Source organism: Diplotaxodon limnothrissa, linkage group LG10 (assembly GCF_057381915.1).
Source record: "Diplotaxodon limnothrissa isolate DT_005_m linkage group LG10, D_limnothrissa_male_GT1.1, whole genome shotgun sequence".
Taxonomy (NCBI): domain Eukaryota; kingdom Metazoa; phylum Chordata; class Actinopteri; order Cichliformes; family Cichlidae; genus Diplotaxodon; species Diplotaxodon limnothrissa.
Window position 1 is genome coordinate 35,216,904 of NC_140605.1, and position 20,317 is coordinate 35,237,220.

The window sequence follows — 20,317 nt, forward strand, 5'->3', positions numbered from 1 at the left end:
AGAGGCCTGGTAACGAACTGATCATGTGATTCAGGTGTGAGATCTGAAACCTGCAGGACACCGGCCCTCGGGGCCTGGAGGTGCCCACCCCTGGTCTAAAAGGAAAAAATAAACTATTATTTAACTTTTTAAAAAAGCAAAACGTGTCAAAAAAGATGTAAATCAGACATTTACTGATTCTTCTGCTGCGTTTTTCATGCAGTTTGTCTGAATCAGGATTCATTTCCAGTTTGAAGCGTCTGAAGCAGGACAGACTTTCCTCAGAGGTCACGACACGCTGCCAAATTCTAGTCGCTGTTCAGACAGACCGTAGCTTTAAGACAACTTCCTGTGTGTGTGTGTGTGTGTGTGTGTGTGTGTGTGTGTGAGATAAACTTTGCACAAGCGCCATCCCATGCTGTCAGTAGCTCTGGTGAGAGGAGGTGTTATGTAGCGGGACAGAAATGTGACGGACTCTGGTTTAAACGTCTTTGGTGTTTCGTTGTCGAGACTCTCGTCCTGCAGGTGTCTGAAGTCCAATATCATGTTTTTATTTTTATATGTGATGCACGTGTCCAGTGTGATTGGAGGTTTTCGTGTTGGACATGAAGCTGTTATCCGTTACATCCTGACACGGACGGATTTTTATGCAGAGGCGAGGATGTGAGCGCTGTTCTCAGAGGTATTTGCTGAAAGTTTTTCAGTATTGAAGGAGTATTTCACTCTGGCAGAGCGCCGAGAGTCAAACGTCAGAAATGACCCTGGGGGGGCCCCGTAGTTCCCCCGCCTCCATCACACTGTAGAGCTTCAGTTTGACAGCAGCTCAGGCTTCACCTTCATCTGAGTCTCCATCAGTGGATGGAGTCCTCTGAGTTCCAGCAAACAAAACATCCTGTGTGGGAAATAATGTTTTGGCTCAGCCTGACACCACAGCGCCACCTTCAGGGCCCACACAAACTACGCCTTACCTACTGGGTTTTCAGACTGCAGAGGCGTCGCCTGTGATCATGTGACCAAGACTTCCCTGTCAGTCACATGGTAACAGCTGGCTGATACCTGTGTTTCAGTAAACAGGCTCCGCCTCCATGAACATCGAGAGCGACCTTCAGCTGGTTTCATAGTTTTTACTCACGCTCATCAGCAACATTAAATATTTAACTTTGTAATGAAGAGAAAAGCCTGTTTTTATTTTTCTGAAATTATGAAAGTCGGCGAAGGACCAGAGTGAGATACGACTTTAACAAAAGGGCTGCTAAGAGTTTTATTGTTGAGGACAAAGGGAACTAAAAGCACATCAGTCACACGTTCACGTGTAAATACTTGGACTTGTCTACGTGGATGAGACGATGTATTTTTATGCAACTGAAACATTAAAGTCTATATTCAAGTGTTCATTCCCTCGAGACGTTCTCACGGCTGTACGAGAAAAAGAACGACTTTAGTGGAAACTGTTCATGTACACACTATAAATATATATAAATATTATATTGTATATGAAAAATACCAATAAAAGAACGTCTGTACCTTCACATCGGCGAGTTTGTTCTCGTCATTGTTACGAGACTCTGGTGTCAACGTGGCAGCGTCACAGAGGGACGATCGCTCAGAGAACCTCTGCTCTGCTCGAGCGACGCACAAAATGAAGCTTTAAAAACAGATTTACTCATTTTATCAGCTTCGATTTCTTCCAGCTTCGACACACTTTAGTAAATATCAGGCGTCTGAAAATCAAGTTATAAACGTTTAAACTTCAGCCTGTCCCAAACCGTCCTCATCAGGTTACGAAACAAACTCGTATCCTCAGATTTGTGTCTGTTGTCCAAAGTTTGCCTCAAAGCAAAGGAAGAAAAACACGTCAAACAGTTGTGAGTCAAGTTTATTCAACATAATTCAAACTGCTTTTACATCAGACCCTCAGCGATAAGGTCACAAAGCTCGCTGCGGATACCGTCGTGGTTGCCATCCACTACCCTAAGGCGACTGAAGGAGACTTCCTGTCACCTGACCCCATGTGCCGAGTCATTTCAAGCCCCTCTGAGCCTTGAAGCTCCACCCACACCACCTCATCAAAAAGCCAGCTGACAGCCGCTCTCCTCTGAACAGGAAGTTGTAAATGCGCGATGATGTCAGCACGATGAGCAGAGCTCAGCAGGACGCCAGCTCAGAGCAAACCGAAGCTTCAGAGCGGTGGTCGCCTTTGTGGGGGGGTCAGAGTCGACCCTCTCAGTGCTTCACACTGAAACGAGCCAATCATGAAAAAAATCACGGCCGCCTTTTTGGTCGGCTTGTTGTCGTAGTGATGATGCTGGTCAGCACTCATAATGCTGGTGTGGGAGGGGCCACGCACTGTGTAGGGGCGTTCACACATCCAGGAGAGCGCTGAACCTCCTACCATCAAATCATGTTTACTCTGAAGGTGGAGGTTGGCCGCTGGCACCACGTCCTGCAGATTCAGGTGGGCGGTGCAGGTCAAAGTCAGGGGTGGGGTCAAATTTGGAGGCTCAGAGGTCAGAGGTGAATCTGCACATGAGTATCTGCAGGCAAACGTCTTCACGATAACGACGCTCACAAACTGACCTGAAACTAAAACTGACTGAAAATAAAAAAAATATCTGCGTCACTACAACAGAAGAAAAGTCCGACTCGAGCTTCATCAGGAAAAAAATAAAATAAAACAAAGTGAGAAAGTGAGGCGGCTCTGGAGAGGTCAGAGGTCAGCGGGACAGGAGGGGGAGGTCACTGGAGTTCATGATGAGGCTGGAGTCCAGGTTGAGGCTCTCTGAGGAGAGAAGAGGAGTTTATGGACAAACTGACGTGAGTCTGCAGGAGCTCCACGCCTTCACACCCGCGCCACACTGACCTTGATCAAAGTTCAGCTTCTTATTGGACGAGCCATCTCCGAGGCCTTCGATGTCCACCAGGTCACTGTTGACGTCCGAGTCGTTCAGAGCGCTGAGCGTCACGTCTGCAGGCAGAAGGACAGCTCGGATTAACAGAGAGAACCTCGGAGCGTCTGAGGCCTCGGGGGTTAAAGGTCAGCACACAGTGGCAGGAAGTCCAGAGGTGCACGGTTCTTTATCTGCTCCTGGGCCTCAGCTCAACCTGTCTAAAACCAGCTGCTTTAGCTCCTCCCCCTCTTTCTAACCATCATCGTCCCCTCTCTGTGACATCACACAGATCAAAGAAAAACGCAGCGGATCTCACCTGCTGTCTTTTGCTTCTTGATGGGCGGGGCCAGGGAGGGGCTGCTCTGCATTCCAGTGGAAGCCACGACTTGCGAGGTCGGCACGGAGATGATGGCGGACGCGGCGGGCGCCGGGGTGGGTGTCATGGCGACTGGAGTTTTCTTGACGCTCTTCTTGGGAGACTCGGAGGAAATGGGCACCCGGCTGTCCTCATACAGCTTCCTCTTCACCGTGCTCTTTATCTGAGCTCTGCAGAGGAAGAGGAGCGGCCGTCAGCCAATCAAAGTTCATTCTGCTTTTACATCCTTAAAGGAAACGCTTGAAATTTTTTAACATAAAATATTCAACAGTGAAGCCTTTAAACGTGTCACGTGAGCATTTATTGGCGTATCTATGAGTTTTGCGTCTGCAGTCCTACAACAACAACCCGACACCAAAGAGTCTCACTCGTGTTTCCTACATTCATGTCCTCCGTCCATTTAACACAAACAGCAAACATGAAGTGACCTCCATGCGTTAGCGGAGCCCTCCTTTACTTTTGATTCCCTTCGTGTTGTCACGTTTCCTCCGGCGACCTCGTCTGATTCTCGTTTCCTGTTTTTGTTGAACGATTCTAAAACTAAACGTCTTCATTAATAAAAGGCAAACTGCTCCTTTAACACTCACACTGTGCGCTCTTTGATCACCGTGCTGATGTTGTTGAGGTCGTCTCCAAACCGACGCACAGCCAATCGCAGCATCTCGATCTCTGTCTCCGTCCACTTGGCCCTGAGGACACAAACACGGCATCAGTTCACAGAAAAACTCAAACATGTCGACAAACCGCTCACGTCCAAACACGTGAAACCACGCTGCTCGTTTCCAGCTGTGTTTTATCCCCCCTGCATGTGTGTGAGGCTCACATTCAGTTTATAGTTTACAGTTAGCTGTAGTGTTTGGTCACAACCAACTGACACTGTGTCAGTAATGCAGCCACTTCCTCTGTGTGTGTCTGTCTCACCCTGCAGGGCTGGAGTCGGACACTGGGTGGAGCTGCATGGTCAGCTCTCCCAGCTTGGTGAAAGCTGCGCCAGCTGCTGAGAAGATCTCGCCCACCTGCAGGAAACACAGCCATCAATGCTCCGATTTAAACGGTGACCGTAGACATGATCTACGCTGCACACCACCTTTAACTGCACACTCAGGTGCTACACCACCAGCTGTGTTTCCCTCACTGTAAACATGGAGACCTATCACAACCTGGATCAGGTGTGCACCACATACATATACACTCATTCACTGCATTTCTAAACAATCTGAGGAAAAAGTGAAGCACAAAGCAGATTTACTCTGAGCTGAAACAGTGAGCTGATTTATCAGGACTCTCTCTGCAGTACAGTCAGTGCGATGTGTGGCTGCATCTGAAAGCTGTTTCTGGTTCATCATTTGTCTCTGATAAGAACAACACAGCGTCACTTTTAACACATCTTGCTGTCATGGTGAGGCGATAGTACCGCACTGCTTCTAATCAACTGGATTTCTGCGCAAAAATAAAAAAAAAAAGCTCTGAGTGTTCAGTATGTGCCGAATTTGCCTCTACTTTTTATAATTTAGGGGTGAAAAGATATTAAAGTATATTTCATGAAGCTCTTCTTCATGATGCAGCAACTGAATTAAATTGAGTTATGTGTGCAGCTACATGACCGGTTCTCTACAAGTTGGCTGTTAAGCTCAATTTTTGCACTTACGTAAAAGAAAAAAAAAACATAAGCAGGTGAAAGCTTACCTTAGCAGAGGCTGACGTCATTTCTGAGCCTCAGGTGAAAAAAAATATTATTTTGAAACAAACGGTAGCTAGCTGTTAGCTACAATTAGCTCCTATGATCTTAGCTAGCTGACTTCCGTTAGCGGGATTCCCAAGATTTAAGATCCTAAACTCGCGAAGCTGTGCGGGACTCGCGTCCGATGAGAAGTTGCGATTTAATTTGGTCATTTATGAATTACATATTCAGAAAGAAAAATTATAAATATCACAACAAAGACAAACGGGAAACAGAGAATGATGCGCGACTTTGCAACTTAAACGCCATTGGCCAATTTGACAGGAAAAGGCGGAGTGTATGGGCACAGGATATTTCATTGGTCGCTGGCCTGCGGCTTACGAACAGTAGCGACATTCGCCGAATAAAGCCGAGCGGTGAGATCAGCTGACCGAGAGGCTTCGTTCTTCGATGGGTCCTCTTTCAGTTTAGAGTATAATAATAGTAATAATAATAATAATCTTTTGATCGATCAAAGGGACGCGGACATGCCGTCGCTGCTGTTCTGCGGGCCGAAGATGGCCGCGTGCGGGATCGTGATCAGCATCTGGGGCGTCATCATGCTGGTAAGATCACGAAGGGACCGACTATTTCCTGGAAGGCTAAGGAACTACCAGTGGGGACTCTGTATTTGGATTAAATATAATGTTATTATGAGCAATTTCTTGCTGCTAATTTTATTCGAAGTTGGTAAAACTCTCAACGCATTTCAACGCTGACTGGCTAATCACTGAATTCCAGTACTTCTCGGGTACATAGACGGAGCCCACGTAGGCCGATCTGAATGTAGTTCTGCTGGTTTCACCCTCCTTGACCTCCTAAGACCCGAACTCTTCCACGGCATGGATTTTTAATTTCTCTTTGAAATTTGGGCTAATTGGGACCTGATGAATGTAAAAACAAAGAATCACGAGATTTGTTTATTTTTTTACCTGAATTTTGTTTCTAAGAAAAATGAGAGCCACATATGAGGATATTCGTTTAAAATTTTGATAAAACAGTAGCACCATAATGTCCTCGTAAGTGGATATCCTCCCAGCCCATTGTTCCTTCAGTGGGCTGGTTTCAGTCATTATGCAAATGTCCTGTTTGTAAGAGTAATGTTTATAACTTTCCTGGATGACTGAGATGCATCAACACATTTTGCGACTCATTTTATTTCTGTCTGATAAGAAAACTATTCAATCAGATATTTCATTCACCACAAATAACTACAGTTACACTTCCAAGCATTTTTAAGCACCACATCTGAAATTCAACCACTTTTCAAACCTTGAAAAGACAATATTAAAATTCAAGCATTTACAAGGATTTCAAGCACCTGTACGAACCCTGTTTAAAGGTTCTGAGGTCTCAGGTCTGTCAGTTAAAATATTTAGCAGATCACTTCCTGCTTTTCTTATCAGAATAAATCCTCGGTTGAAGCAGTGAACAGAAAACATTTAAACTCAGTGACGAGGTTCGATTCGTAGCTGTGGCCCTGACGGGTCCCCGAGCCTCATGTTGACCCCGTGTCTTGCTCTCTTGCAGGCGATGTTGGGAATCTTCTTCAGTGCCAAGTCAGCCGTGCTGATCGAAGACGTCCCGTTCACCGAGGATGACATCCATAACGAGTGAGTTGGGGGTTAAAAGCTGCTCGGTCGGTTCGACCCGAGCTTGAGACGCTGCGACGCGTCATAGATGCGACGGCAAATCAGAGGAAGCAGGGTCAGTCTGACCGATGACAAACAGCAGATAAACTCGTCTTCTCCTTTTTTTTCCCCGCAGTAAAAATCCCCCTCAGAACATCTACAGTCTCTACAACCAGGTCGGCATCAACTGCTTCATCGCCGCTGCCGTCTACGTGGTGGTGGGCGCCATCTCACTCTGCCAGGTCCGACTCAACAAGCGGCAGGAGTACATGGTGACATAAAGACCTGCGGCGATGGCCTGACCTTTGACCTCGAGCACCTGGTTCCTGTCCATAAAGTTTATTTATATCTCAACGCTGGAAAATCTGATTGGCTAAGATTAAAAAGGGGGCGGGGTCAGGTATCACCTGGATTATTTATTTTGTATTTACGTGTTTGTTGTTGTTGTTGTTGGGTGAATTGTTGTTTCATTCCTTTCCGTTGGACATGAAAGTGACCAAAAGTGTGAAACACTCACGTCTGCTCGCCACATTAATCACATTAACAAGGAAACGGGGGGGCGGAGCCCCGAGGATGCCTCCACCATCAGCTGAGGCGGTTTTATCGTGTCACAAGAACAAAGACGAAGGCGTCGCTCGGGCGTCCTCTGCTCGAACAGATCGGAGGACATGAGGCGGTGTTGTGTCTCTGATGTGGGTCTGTGTTTGCTGGAACATCGTTTGCAATAAAGTGTGTGAGTGGAAAACTACAGGGAGTCGTCTTCATTTCAGTTACTGTGGAAAAATGTTCCTCATGGATTTAAATGGGGTTCGTTTTGTTTGGTTTAGTTTTAATTATGAAAGAAAATTTTTAAGAAACCTCTTCTGTGTTGATCTTTAGTTTAAATTATATATTTTTTACTGGAGTATTTTCAGAATTTGCTTCAGAACAATCTTTAGTTGCCATTAGTTCACATTTTTTGATGCTAAGATGGAGACTTGATGTTTTAGAAGATACCTTAGTGTTAATAGCGATAGGAATTTAAGCTTTCCTTTAAAAATAAAATGGTGTCACCTGTCCAGTGTGTTGAAACAAAATTAAAAACCTAATTAAAAACCAATATGGGGGAAAAGGATGTCGTCAATGAATTCCTCTACAAATATTAAACCTGGGTTTTAAAATACCCACCAAATCCAAGTTGGGTTAGTGAGTGTGGAATATAAAGCTGTGCTATAATATATCTACTGTTACTCTGTAAACATCTGAAACTAAAATAAGTCTGTTCTTCAAACACGTCAGGGTAAACCAAACTGAGCCTTGTGAGGGTTTTTTTTTAATAAAACCTGAATGTGAGTCATCAATATTCCAAAGTCCAAAATTGAATTTCATCTTTTTACTAAAGTGAATGCTGGAGTTTTATAACAGCTAGTTTCCAGTATTAGAGAAGTTAGACGGTGAGTTCGGGCTGTGGAGAAGTGCAGTATCCACACTGTCCATATAAACATGTAATAGAAAGGCAGCTGCTTTACTTTGGGTGTATTTCTACACTGAATAATCTAAGCAGAGCTCTGGTAATAATACTATAATTATTATTATTATTACTAAGTTTTTTAAAAGGGCAGGCACGCGGACGTTGACTCCGCCCCGGTGCGAAAATACCGCCAAACTCGAATGTACGGAGACCGGGAAGTAGTGACAGCAACAGGAAACAGGCTGTGGACGAAAACAAAGAAAGGTGAGCCTTCTTTCACTACTTTCTGATTGTTTTACTGCTGGAGAATGAACGAGACGACGCTATGTTAGTGCTCGGTTTCGCGAAAGTCGCTTTTTCTACAGTCGTTGCTTTTTACCCGCTAAATCACCGCGTTACCCTGAACACGTCGCGTGGTCGGGAGCAGGTCGGAGTGTCCGTGTCTGTTTTCACGGACTCTGACGGAGGGCATGCTTTCCGTGTAGACTCTCTGTAGGCGAACACGTTTTATGTGTTTGTGTGTTAATGCTGTTATTGGAACACAGAGAAAACGCGTTCAACAAAACTTACTTCATTTGATCTGCGATAGAAACTGAAGCGGTTTCCACTTCTCTAAAACCGGGCAGTATGAAAGCAGCAGTGAGGGTTTGTTACGTGGTTAAAGTGTTTAAAACACGTTCAGCGAATCTTCGGTCAGCGAAGCGTGACGTCATCGGGTCGGCCGGTTGTTGCTAGTTTTCTTTGTTTTATTTGTCATATGCAAGTTAGCACACGGTGAACATTGCAATGACGTGTTTGATGAGCAGGAGACAGTTACTCAGCAGTATAGCACCGTAATTAACAGTATTAACAGAGTAAATCTATATAAATACACACATGTATAAATAAATGTATCTTGAAGTGGCAGGAGTGAGCAGCACTACATCCTGAGCAGTGCAAGATTTTAGAGTGGCAGACTTAGAATAATAGATTACTTTATGTTAGCTAAATAGTGACAGAATCGATAACTGAGAGGAAAACAAGGACACCAGAACTAAAACTATCAGTTTAAGTCAGTCCTTCTCAAATAGTGTGACCCCTGGGAACAGGCTTTTTTTCCTGTTCTAGAATAAAGTGTAATTGCACATAGAGTACAGTAGGTGGCAGGGTTTGGGTTTTTTTTGCACCGGGCATGCACACAGACAGAGCAGGAGATCTGAAGTGCAGTAAACAAACCCTCAAGAAAAATATTTAATAGTGATGAAAAGGCGGAGAGATACGCAGATAATGAAACGAAAGTCTCCCGAAGGCTAAGACGAGGACATATGATGAAGCGTATGTAGCGCTTGTACAAAAGTACAAAGTTGCAAAAGCGAGTGAGAGTTAAAGAATTTGAAGAAAAGCTTTGTGGAGCAGTACAGACTGATATTCATCTTTAACAGGGCTGTCAAACAAAAGAACTGCTGCCTCATGTCCTCTGCTATCTTAGTTTAATTGGTCACATGACTGCATCACATGACTAAAATGTGTCATCGTTTTCACAAAGTCTCCGGTTTCGCTGTCCACACTGCAACGCAAAAGCACCGTTTTCAAATGTGTGCGTTTTTGAGAGCGTTTTCAAAACATGGCGTTTTCCTTGAGCGAAAACGCCGTCTCAGTGTGGACGGGAGGCCAAAACGGAGAGAAAAGATGCGTTTTCTAAAGAAAACTTATTATTGTGGACGTAGCCTGAGCTTAAGACTGTTGGCAGTGCGCAGCACGAAGCCAAATAAATTAACTTTACTTGAGTAGTTAATGCTGCTGATCGATTTAAATGAGCTCATGAAAGCATCTTTACTTTTCGTTTTAAAATGTTCGTGTAGATTAAGTTGCAGCTCAGATGCTTCATGTTGTTCAAGTTCAGTTCAGGAATCTAGATTACTTTGAGTAGGGATAGTGTGTCTTGAAATCATTGTAATCTCTTCCACTTTGTGTAACTCACCAGATTCAAATTAGAAAATTTCCAAGTTGATGACAAATTTATTTTAATTTGTAGCATTGTTCCTAAACTTGTTACGGTGCTTGACCGGCAGAAACTGCAGATTCATTGTCTGTTTCACATCGACTTCATCATGCTTTTTTTTTTTTCCAGAGTTTTTGAGGTACCATAGTACACATGATATATACATACAACATGTATCCACACTACACAGAGTGGAATAAGAAGCATCCAAAATATAGACTACAAAGGCTCTGTGCTAGTCTATATGTTTTTACAAGGTTTTAGAGGCTTTAATATGCTACATACAACAGTATTAGTATGTTTTGCTTAATATTTTCTCTGTGCCTCAGATGTCATCAATTTCAGAGTCAGAGTGGAAAAAAGCACTGACCTTCATCATTGAGGATTTGGATAAGTCACAGCTCAAAAAGATGCTGGGATGTCTGGATATCCCCAAAGGGAAGAAGACTATCAAGTGCAGAGAAACCATTCCTCAGACAATCATCGAGTGCTATGGAGTGGAAACGTCTATCCAGATAATCGATGAAGCAATGCTCAGGATACCAAGGAAGGATGAAGCAGTCCAGGGCCAGCTGCGGCCCTTTGTTGAAAAACTGAAGAACAAAGAAGACGAGGGGGGAAAAGGTGAGTTCACTCATTGATATTTCTTTTTTTTTTGGTCAGGTGTCTACAGGTTTTCCAAAGAATCTCATGTGTAATAGAATAAATCATGTTTAAATATATTCAAATTTGAATCTGTCTTACCAAACTATTCATTGTAAAGCAGCAATTGAACAAATTCCAAATTAGCAGGAGTGGATCGAGCATTTGTGTTTTTTGAGCATTTGTGGAAGTTTTTTGTGTTATTCTGGTCAAAAGTAGTAAAGCATAGTACAAAAAGCAATTGGAGTTAAAAAGAAATCGTGGATCGTTACATGGAGAAACCTTTGGAATACAAGCATGCTGATCCACACAGGTATGCACACAGGTGTGCACACGGGTGTTCACAGACGCGGACTACAGCTGTCTTGGCTGCTGCCTCAAAGCACATTGTGCGCTGTCTATCTTGCGTGCTGCACAATATCGTTTATTATTTAGTATCTACTGATATCTACTGCTAGCTAGTTTATTGTGATGGTGCTGTTTTTATTATGTTGCTCTTTGTTGTTTGCTTTCTCTTCTGTTTTTTTTCTCCATACAGGTGACCCAGGTGTTTGTTTTTTTTGTTTTTCCCCCCCTTCTCACCGTCTCTTCTCCCCTCTGGTTTTCTTTCTCTCCCTCTCTTTCTTTCATTCTTTCCCCCTGTCCTATCCCACAGTCATGTCTGTCCCGTTTGTAGCAACCGAAAATAAAATAAATTCATAATTATAATAAAGGTCAATCGAATGGACCAATATGGCAAGGCCATGATGATCCACTTGGTAAAATAAATCCGCTTGGCATCTTTCTTGGCCTTAAGACAACAATTCTGATGCTAAAGATCCAAACGGGACAAAAAAAGAAGAAAGAAATTGTGGAATCAATTCATAGAATAAAATCTATTCTAAACTTCTGACTAGAGCTGGGCGATAGAACGATAACAATATGTATCGCATTGCCCCAAACGCAATTTCATTGTTCTTGACAATGACAATAAATAAATAAATACTAAAAATACTAAATACTATCGCGATATAACTTTTTCTCGATAAAAAAATTAAACTATCGCGATAGACCTCGCCGCTCTTGTCCTCTTAAAAAAAAAAAAAGCCAATCCAAATTACGTAGCGCAGAGCCGAACCAATCACAGCCGCAGTGTCACATCACGTGACTTGTTACGTACAGCACAAGTGCCAAGCCGCACATGTGTTTGTTTGGGAAGCAGCCAGCCACCGTTCCGCCCGGATAACGGAGGAAATGAGTGTGCCGACTAGAAAAATCAACCGAGCGTGACCAAAGAGAAAACAGATGATGGTTCCAATGCCGGAGAGATTGTCGAACGGAAGAGCCACAGAAGCTCCGTAGTGTGAAGGTATTTCAGCTATTTCAAGTCTGACAAAAAACAGAGTAGCGTGCACTGTAAATTGTGCCGAAAGCAAGTCTGGAAATACAATAAACTGGTGCATGTGCTACGTCCACACGTACCCGGGTATTTTTGAAAACGCAGATTTTTCTATGCGTTTGCACCTTTCGTCCACACGTAAACGGCGTTTTTGGTCACTGAAAACGAAGATTTTTGAAAACTCCGTTTTTGCATTTACGTGTGGACCAGAAAAACGGAGAAAACGCAGCATCAAAGGTGTGCGCATTTTTTGACGTCACACTGTGCGCCACGTTATTGTTTCGGTGAAATGAATTTCTACAATACTGTTAATTCTACTCTCTGCAGTGTTTAAATGCTTACATATACACACAGTTACTGTCCCTCCACACTTACGACTCGGTTCTGCTTCTATGCCCCAGCTTTGTTTACTTTTTCCCACCGAGGCTTCTAGACTTCTGATTGGCCAACATTTCTGCACGGTTAGGAATCTAGCGCCACCTGCTGCTTTGGCATGTTCATAGCAGCGTTTTCCTTCATTTCTGCCTTTATGTGTGGACGGGATTATTTTTTAAAACGAAAACGGAAAATCTCCATTTTCAAAAATACCCGTGTACGTGTGGACGTAGCCTCAGTCTCTGACTGGAAGCGCTAATTCGTCATTCGGCTTTTGTCAGACTAAAGTAACTGTTTGAAAAGCTAAGCTATACTACCCCCCCCCCCAATTTTTGCACATGTCGAGGAGCGTGTCAGGCTACATTTCACTGTGTGTTATACTTGTATAACTATGCATGTGACAAATAAAGAACCTTGAACCTTGAACCTACAACAAGGAGAGATCGAGAATTTCCTTTTAGTTCTCAGTTTATTTGATATTGACAAAAGTTAGTCAGTTTTGTCTGTTCTTCTGTAAAACAAACTAAGATTTATTTTTAGAATTAATATTTTGTTTCTAAGTGGAATTGACAATTTAGTTTGTTTCGTTTGTTCTATTTTGAAACTTAAACGCTTTAGCGGCTGCCTTTTGTGTAGTTTGCAATATTTGCCTTTATTTATCTGAAAAAGTCTCATGTTCCTTAAGTACATCTACCCTGTTGAACTTATTATGGGAAATAAATATTTAAATCAAAACAAGCTGCTGATTATTTCACATTTTACTTGTGAGCAACGGCACATTTAAATCTTACAAATATAGTTATTTGGCTGATATCGTGATAGATATCGTTATCGCCTGAAATGAAAAAAACATATCGTGATATGAAAAAAATCTCATATCGCCCAGCTCTACTTCTGACTCATCAGAGTAGCCGCCTTTGGCAGATATAACAGCTGAACACAGCCGTGGCTTCTTTCTACAATAGAAATCAAATCTTCTCCCATATCTGTTACAGAAGTTCATAAATGTGCGACACTTGTAGGTTGCGTTGCTTTCACTCTCCTGTCTAGTTCATCCCAAACCGCACAGTGGCAAAAGCAGAGTTTTTTTTTTAAAATATTTATATGTATGTATAAAAAAATTCCCTCTCGCCCCTGTGGGCGGTTTATCCTTCAAGCTCGGGTCCTCTACCAGAGGCCTGGGAGCTTGAGGGTCCTGCAGTATCTTAGCTGTTCCCAGGACTGCGCTCTTCTGGACAGAGATCTCCGATGTTGTCCCCGGGATCTGCTGGAGTCATGTCACTCTCACTCAGACTCTGGGACCACAGTGTTGTTCCTGTGCAGCAGTTTTCCTTGTTGCTGGCTTTCAAAAATGACAGTTTTGATTTTCAAATGACTCATCAACCAGACCAGCCAATCAGTGGCTTGCAATCTGTTGACATCACATTTTCCAGATGGCCTTGGAATGTTTAGAAACCGCGGCGGAGTTGGTCCTAAAGTTACCTGGTACCATAACCTGCAAAATGGAAAACTTAGCGTGCCGAGCCGAGCCAAGTAGGTACTAGTGGAAAAAGGCTGTGAGTGAAGGTGCCTATCAGAGTGTGAACGTTACCATGAAATCTGATCGGGGCTGAAACTGATTCTGTTTTCTAAGGAGCTGTTTTGTTGTAGTCGTGAAGAGAGCGACCACATCAGAGGACACGGTGGTTTCATCTGGGTCCAGTGCAAGTTTGTGGATCTCATTGGTGAAATTATTGGAGGTTTTGATGTGATGGGATGTGTTCTCACAAATGGAAGTAAAGTGATGATAAGGTGCTGGGAAACTTTGTAGGTGACAGAGTTTATACTGTTAACAGTGGGTCTGAGTGGGACCGCTTCTTTGAGGATCTTTGGAAGTCCATATATACGGGGTGTAACCTCTCTCCTTGTAGTTGCTGAAGGCAGATTATGACTTTCGTTGGTAAGATATTCTTACCAAAGTGCTTAAATTATGTATTATTTATAAAGCTGCTGCAGATGCAGAGTTACATGTGAGCAGACTGAACAGTAATCACTGCTAGTGTTTTTACGTTTGCTCTGTGTAGGTATGAAAGAAACTAGGGCTGGGCGATATGACCCAAAATTCATATCTCAATATTTTTTAGCTGGATGGCGATATAAGATATATCTCGATATATTTTTTTAAAGCCATAAAGTAAGAACAAAAAAAGAGTTCTTAGTCAAAGCTGTGTCCCAGATGTCACACAGGCACTTTTATTAACATAGAGCAGATGTACATGAAAAAAACTACTCAAAAATAAATTATGAGCATTCATTAAATAATAATGCTCCATAAATAAAAGAAAACAATGTTGTTTTTGTGCATAACAAAAAGCTCACAATTGTGCAGTCAAAATGTAAACTAAAAGACGCTGAGCACAATAACAAAGACAGATTTCACAGCTGCTCTGTTCCCAACTTCTACTGCGTGACTGACAGCCTGGAGTTTGTAATCCGCTTCGCAACCACGTCTCTTAACAGGTGCCATTTATGGTCCTTATACACAGTAGGGTAATATTACGTTGAAGCACAGTACGTATCACTCCGCGAGGCTCAGCCGTAATCCTCCGACAATCCTCCATCAAGCGGTGCAGCTCCGTAGCTTACCAAAGTCGTACTAAAACATTTTTTGACAGATTGCTGAGCGCCGTGTTCCACATAAAATCGGTTCGCGGCCATCAAGCACAACCAGAATTCATACATAAGGCGCGCTGTCAACTATTGAGAAAATGAAAGGATTTTAGTCCGTGCAGCACCTCTGGGCTGCATGGCGTTAGCGTGGTTAGCTCGTTAGCGTGGTTAGCTCGTTAGCGTGGTTAGCTAGCTAACACGTTGACGGCGTCCAGCCCCACGCACGGGGCGATGCGCAGTAACTCGTTAACGGAGATTTGCCGTCTCCATCTTGTCGCTTCCTGCAGGTGAAGCGATGGGGGAGGAGGGGGAGTTGTGTTCAGTGAAGGAGAGGCGAGGCCGAGTAACGTTGCGTAGAGACGAAAGTGGACGAAAGAGAGGCAAACTTGCGGCTCCACAAGTATAATTATAACGTAACATAGATATAAAGATATAAAGGATATTGTCACATCTTATATCTCGTATAAAAACATATCGATATTTTTTAAAAACTCGATATATCGCCCAGCTCTAAAAGAAACAGACTTTATGTTGACTGACTCTTCAGTGAAAACCTGACACACACATGCTCTCACAAGTTGGATTCATTTCTGTTTCAGGAAACAAGAGGAAACGCAGTGAAACTGAATCGGAGTCAGCAGAGAAAACGGCTGAAGCTGGTAGGCAAACACACCCTGAAACTGTGGCAGAGCCACTGAGCTGTGGCCACAATCATGAGAATAAATATTTTATTTGATGTAAGTCTGATGTTGAGCTGTGTGTGTTCAGGCTTTAAGAAGAACAACATTGTGAGTGATTCAAGTTCAGATGAAGAGCGAGAGGCTGAAACTGGTAAGTGCTGGAGGAAACAGTGCTGCTGGATTTTAGTGCTGCTTTCCATCTCAAGAGCTAACTATCCAACACACAGTGATGTCATTTGTTTAAAATGCTCAGTATCAATTTTGAGATCCATTTCAATTCAGTTTATTTATACAGCACCAAATCACAATGAGTTGTATCAAAGGACTTTATATTGTAGTGTAAAGGCCCTACAATAATACAGAGAAAACCCCAACAATTACATGAAACTCTATGAGCAAGTGGTTGGCAATAGTGGGAAGGAGGGCATCTGCTGAGACCAGTTTGGCTGAGGGGGGAGATTGAGAAACAACACGCTGTGCATGAGGCCAGAGATTAATAAAAACTAATAGTTAAATGCAGAGAGGTCTATTAATAACACACAGTGAGTGAAGGAAAAACTCAATGCATCATGGGAATCCCCGGCAGCCTACGTCTATTGCAGCATAACTAAGGGAGGATTCAGGGTCACCTGGTCCAGCCCTAACTATATGCTTTAGCAAAAAGGAAAGTTTGAAGCCTAATCTTGAAAGTAGAGATAGTGTCTGTCTCCTGGTTCCACAGAAGAGGGGCCTGAAAACTGAAGGCTCTGCCTCCCATTCTACTTTTACTGGTACAGGAACCGGTACAAACAGGCTGCAGCCTGACTGTTACCTGTTAAAGTTCGGCTCTGGCTGCTGGACTGGAGTCTGCATACGCTCACCTTTGACGTGACTCTGGGTGTTTGACTAGCTTAGCATTAGCATGCTGTCTGTGCTTGTAAAGAGCTGGCGTTCTGTTAGCAGCATCACGCAGCTGTTTCTGTCCTGGATGCATTTTACACTTTACCTTTGTGCTTTTGTCATTTTACTTTGTTTTACAGATGGACTGAAGAGCCCTCAGCCTGACAAGGTAGAAGTTGTGATTTTTTCAAAGTTAATGTAATACTGCATGTCACGTTACACCAAGTTTTACATAATTTTATTAACTTGTGGACATTTATGCTTTCTGTATGATAGAAGTAATTACACCAAAGAGATCAGCTCTGTGGGCTGGTAGGGATTTGATTCCCACATAACTGTTTGCACATTTCTGAAAACAGTTTCTTGAACATTTACAATATTCAGTCTATGAGTGACTTACTGTTTAACTCTTTCTTTTCAGGAGATAAAAATCCCTTCATGGGTGAGTGAATTTTTGAGTTTTCATTGGATGATCACAGCATCTGACTTGTTTTGTGATGTAAGTTTTGACTGCGAGCTGACTCTCCATCTGCCTGCAGAGGAAATCCATCCATGATGTAAAGATCAGCGGTGACCTTGGAAACAAAGTCATAGCTGGCAAAGTTGTGGCGAAATCTGGTCTGCGTACATACGAAACCAAAAAAAAGGAGAAGAAGTTTTTCTTTTACCTGGGAGTGGCTGATGAAACAGGCAGCATTAAAGTGATGGTGTATGGAAGAGAGCGCTATCAGCGTTTCCAGGAGAAGAGCTGCTACCTGTTCAGAGAGATCATCATGGACGAACATGTCATGAAAGTGACCAAAAAGAGCGTCATATCAAAGACAGCAGCTATTGATGTTCCTGAGAACCTGGAGATGGAAGCTCAGATGTTCGTTTATTCCCAGACTCCAGTTTGCTCCATCGGACAGGCCATCGGATCAGCGGAGAAGACATCAGTGAGTGTTGAAGGAACAGTAAGAGAGGTAAGTGTGACCTGAATCTGCTGCAGTGAAGCTGTGAGGGCGCTCGTCATGTTTAGCTTAGTGTCCTGCTGAAGGCTGTGAAACTCTGATGACATCAACCTTTAAACTAACCTTTAATAGTCTTTGAGTGAAATGGATGGAGGTAGGACTGGGTGATATGACCCAAAATTCATATCTCGATATTCTTTAGCTGGATGGCGATATACGATATATCTCAATCTTCTTTTTTTTAAAGCCATAAAATAAGAACAAACAGAGAGTTTAGTCACAGCGGTGTCCCAGATGTCACACAGGCACTTTTATTAACATACAGCGCAGATGTACATGAAAAATTACTCAAAAATAAATTATGAGCATTTATTAAATAATAATGCTCCATAAATAAAACAATGTTGTTTTTGTGCATAACAAAGAGCTCCCAACTGTGCAGTCAAACTGTAAACTAACAGACGCTGAGCATAATAACAAAGGTTTCACAGCTGCTCTGTTCCCAACTTCTACTGCGTGACTGACAGCCTGGAGTTTGAAATCCTCTTTTATAACGTAACATAGACAATATCGATATAAACGATATTGTCACATCTTATATCTCATAGAAAAATATATCGATATTTTTTAAAAACTCTATATCGTCCAGGCCTAGATGGAGGTTCTTGTTATTACATGAGTCAAACTCTGGCGCCGAGCAATGAAGCCATCACAGTGGCAACAGCTAAAGTTCCTCTAACAGCAGCTTGAGGCTGAATTTGTGATTCCAAACTTCACAGCAGAAATAAACATGCACAGGAGAGTTGTTGGTCTCTGAGTTGTTGTCATGTTGTGTTGTTGGTTTGTTCAGATCGGCTCCGTTGAAACAGTCAAACTGAAGAACAAACGAAGAAAGAAAGACAAGCGAGAGTTCCAACTTGAAGACAGCACAGGCTCCATCTGGATCACTTTGTGGGACGAAGACATCAAACAGCTCAGAGGAATATCACCTGGAGACTCTGTCAGGGTGGTCAATGTAAAGACGAGTCACTACTATGATTCAGTATCGCTGAACTCAACAACAGATTTCACCAGAATTTTTAAGGTAATTTCTGATTCTGGCTTCAGTTTGAAATGTGTTTTATATTTGGTATTGATTCAAAGCAGAGACTGTCAGCTTTGACCTCCTACTGGAACATTTCCTCACTGTTGTTGAGTCTCTGCTCTCTAGTTAATCCAGCCGTACCTGTTCTAAGTGCCCCCATCAGGTGGTTCACTGTGAGGGTCTCCCTGTGGTCCGACAGACTCATCTCCACCATCTTGGACTCCAGCTGGTGACATCAGTCTTTGCTCTGCTCTGTGAGCTGGAGGGTGACTCCAGAACATGTTCATGTGCTGTTACCTGAGCAGAACCAGGACTGTCTGCTGCAGGACAAGATGGTGGATTTGGAGTTCTTCTGCAGGATGAGACTCACTATGAAATCATCATTGCTCACTTTTTTAAATAACAAGTTCTTCAGTTTTATTGGTTCAACATGATCTCCTGATCTCTATGGTCAATCTGGTGTTTTGCAGGTTCAAAGTGCCACAGTCGAGAACGTCACAATCGAGATCATTGGGATCAAAGACGCCAAGAAGACTGAAACAGAGGTGGATGCACAGATCGGCAGCGGAGAGGTGCAGTCCTTTGTGGTGACTTCATCCCTGCTGGCAAAAGCGTTTGGTGTCAGACTGGAGGGCGACTTTGAGGACAGACTGCTGGAGAAAATGCCGTTCTCAGCAGATGTAGAAATAAAGGGAAACAAGATCATGAAGATTGAAGCGAAGGAGAAGTAAAGATGAGTTCCAGTGTTCAGGCTGCAGATTTTGAGTTTCAATAAAAAATGTAAATCTCTCTTGAATCAGTTTTATATTCCGAATCATGAAATGTGTGCTGTTTCTTTCTTCTTTCCTAACTGGTTATTCTGATTTTTCTTGTCCTCTTTTTTCCTGTGTGTAAGAACTGTACGTTTATATTCATGTTGTCAGTGCTGTAATGCAGTAGATTCTCATAATCATAACTAATGGCTCTGATGTTGAGGATGATGGAATGTTTATGTTGGAATAAAAAAGGCTCTGATTTAACTGTTTGTTCTGTAAATCTGTTTACAAAATCCTCCTGTGTCTGATTTCCTGTTACAGGAAAAGCAACAGTCAGCAGTAAAGTGACACAGATCCTCGTGCAGACAGAAAGCAGGGCGAGCACTCGTGGGGCTCAGAGGCAGTGAGCTCAGCTCTGTTGTGTGACTCTTTCCCAGCTCTCTGCTTCCATGGAGTCTCCTCATGGTGCCGGCCCACCGTGGATTTTCCACCATGAAATATCATTACCATCCTTTATCTCAGTCTTGCTGTGTGTTAAGCTTCCTCCTTTAGTTGTTTCGAGATTAGTCAGGAAGTAAACACTAAAAAAGACAATATTCAAAATACAAAGATGCAGTTATAACGTAAACTGGGACAAACAGTAAAGGAGCAAAACTAGAGGAGAGTGAAGCCGTCAAAGAAATATTCAACCTACAGGGTGGGCCACTTATATGGACACACCGTAATAACATGGGAATGGTTGGTGATATTAAAGTCCTGTTTGTGGCACATTAGTATATGTGAGGGGGCAAACTCCTCAAGATGGGTGGTGACCATGGTGGCCATTTAGAAGTCGGCCATCTTGGATACAACTTCTGTTTTTTCAATAGGAAGAGGGCCATGTGACACATCAAAGTTATT

The 20,317-nt window shown here is 42.9% G+C and overlaps 3 protein-coding genes across 3 annotated transcripts; 2 read left to right on the forward strand and 1 right to left on the reverse strand.

The window, feature by feature from the left end:
- Positions 1 to 1,880: 1,880 nt before the first annotated feature.
- On the reverse strand, positions 1,881 to 5,214 carry bacc1 (BPTF associated chromatin complex component 1). Its single transcript, XM_085364174.1, has 6 exons — positions 4,930 to 5,214; positions 4,165 to 4,259; positions 3,831 to 3,932; positions 3,184 to 3,413; positions 2,840 to 2,944; positions 1,881 to 2,758 (listed from the first exon to the last, which is right to left on the reverse strand). The coding sequence occupies exons 1-6, from the start codon at positions 4,948 to 4,950 to the stop codon at positions 2,694 to 2,696; spliced, it is 618 nt and encodes a 205-aa protein (XP_085220300.1). The 5' UTR covers positions 4,951 to 5,214; the 3' UTR covers positions 1,881 to 2,693.
- A 98-nt stretch (positions 5,215 to 5,312) lies between these two features.
- On the forward strand, positions 5,313 to 7,331 carry rnasekb (ribonuclease, RNase K b). The gene is made up of 3 exons (XM_085364175.1): positions 5,313 to 5,529; positions 6,494 to 6,576; positions 6,731 to 7,331. The coding sequence occupies exons 1-3, from the start codon at positions 5,452 to 5,454 to the stop codon at positions 6,873 to 6,875; spliced, it is 306 nt and encodes a 101-aa protein (XP_085220301.1). The 5' UTR covers positions 5,313 to 5,451; the 3' UTR covers positions 6,876 to 7,331.
- Positions 7,332 to 10,354: 3,023 nt separating this feature from the next.
- Positions 10,355 to 19,393, forward strand: LOC146624842 (uncharacterized). Its single transcript, XM_085364176.1, has 8 exons — positions 10,355 to 10,649; positions 15,669 to 15,728; positions 15,838 to 15,900; positions 16,769 to 16,797; positions 17,050 to 17,070; positions 17,168 to 17,590; positions 18,429 to 18,662; positions 19,133 to 19,393. Exons 1-8 carry the CDS (start codon positions 10,355 to 10,357, stop codon positions 19,391 to 19,393), a joined length of 1,386 nt encoding a protein of 461 aa, XP_085220302.1.
- The last annotated feature ends 924 nt before the right edge of the window (positions 19,394 to 20,317 follow it).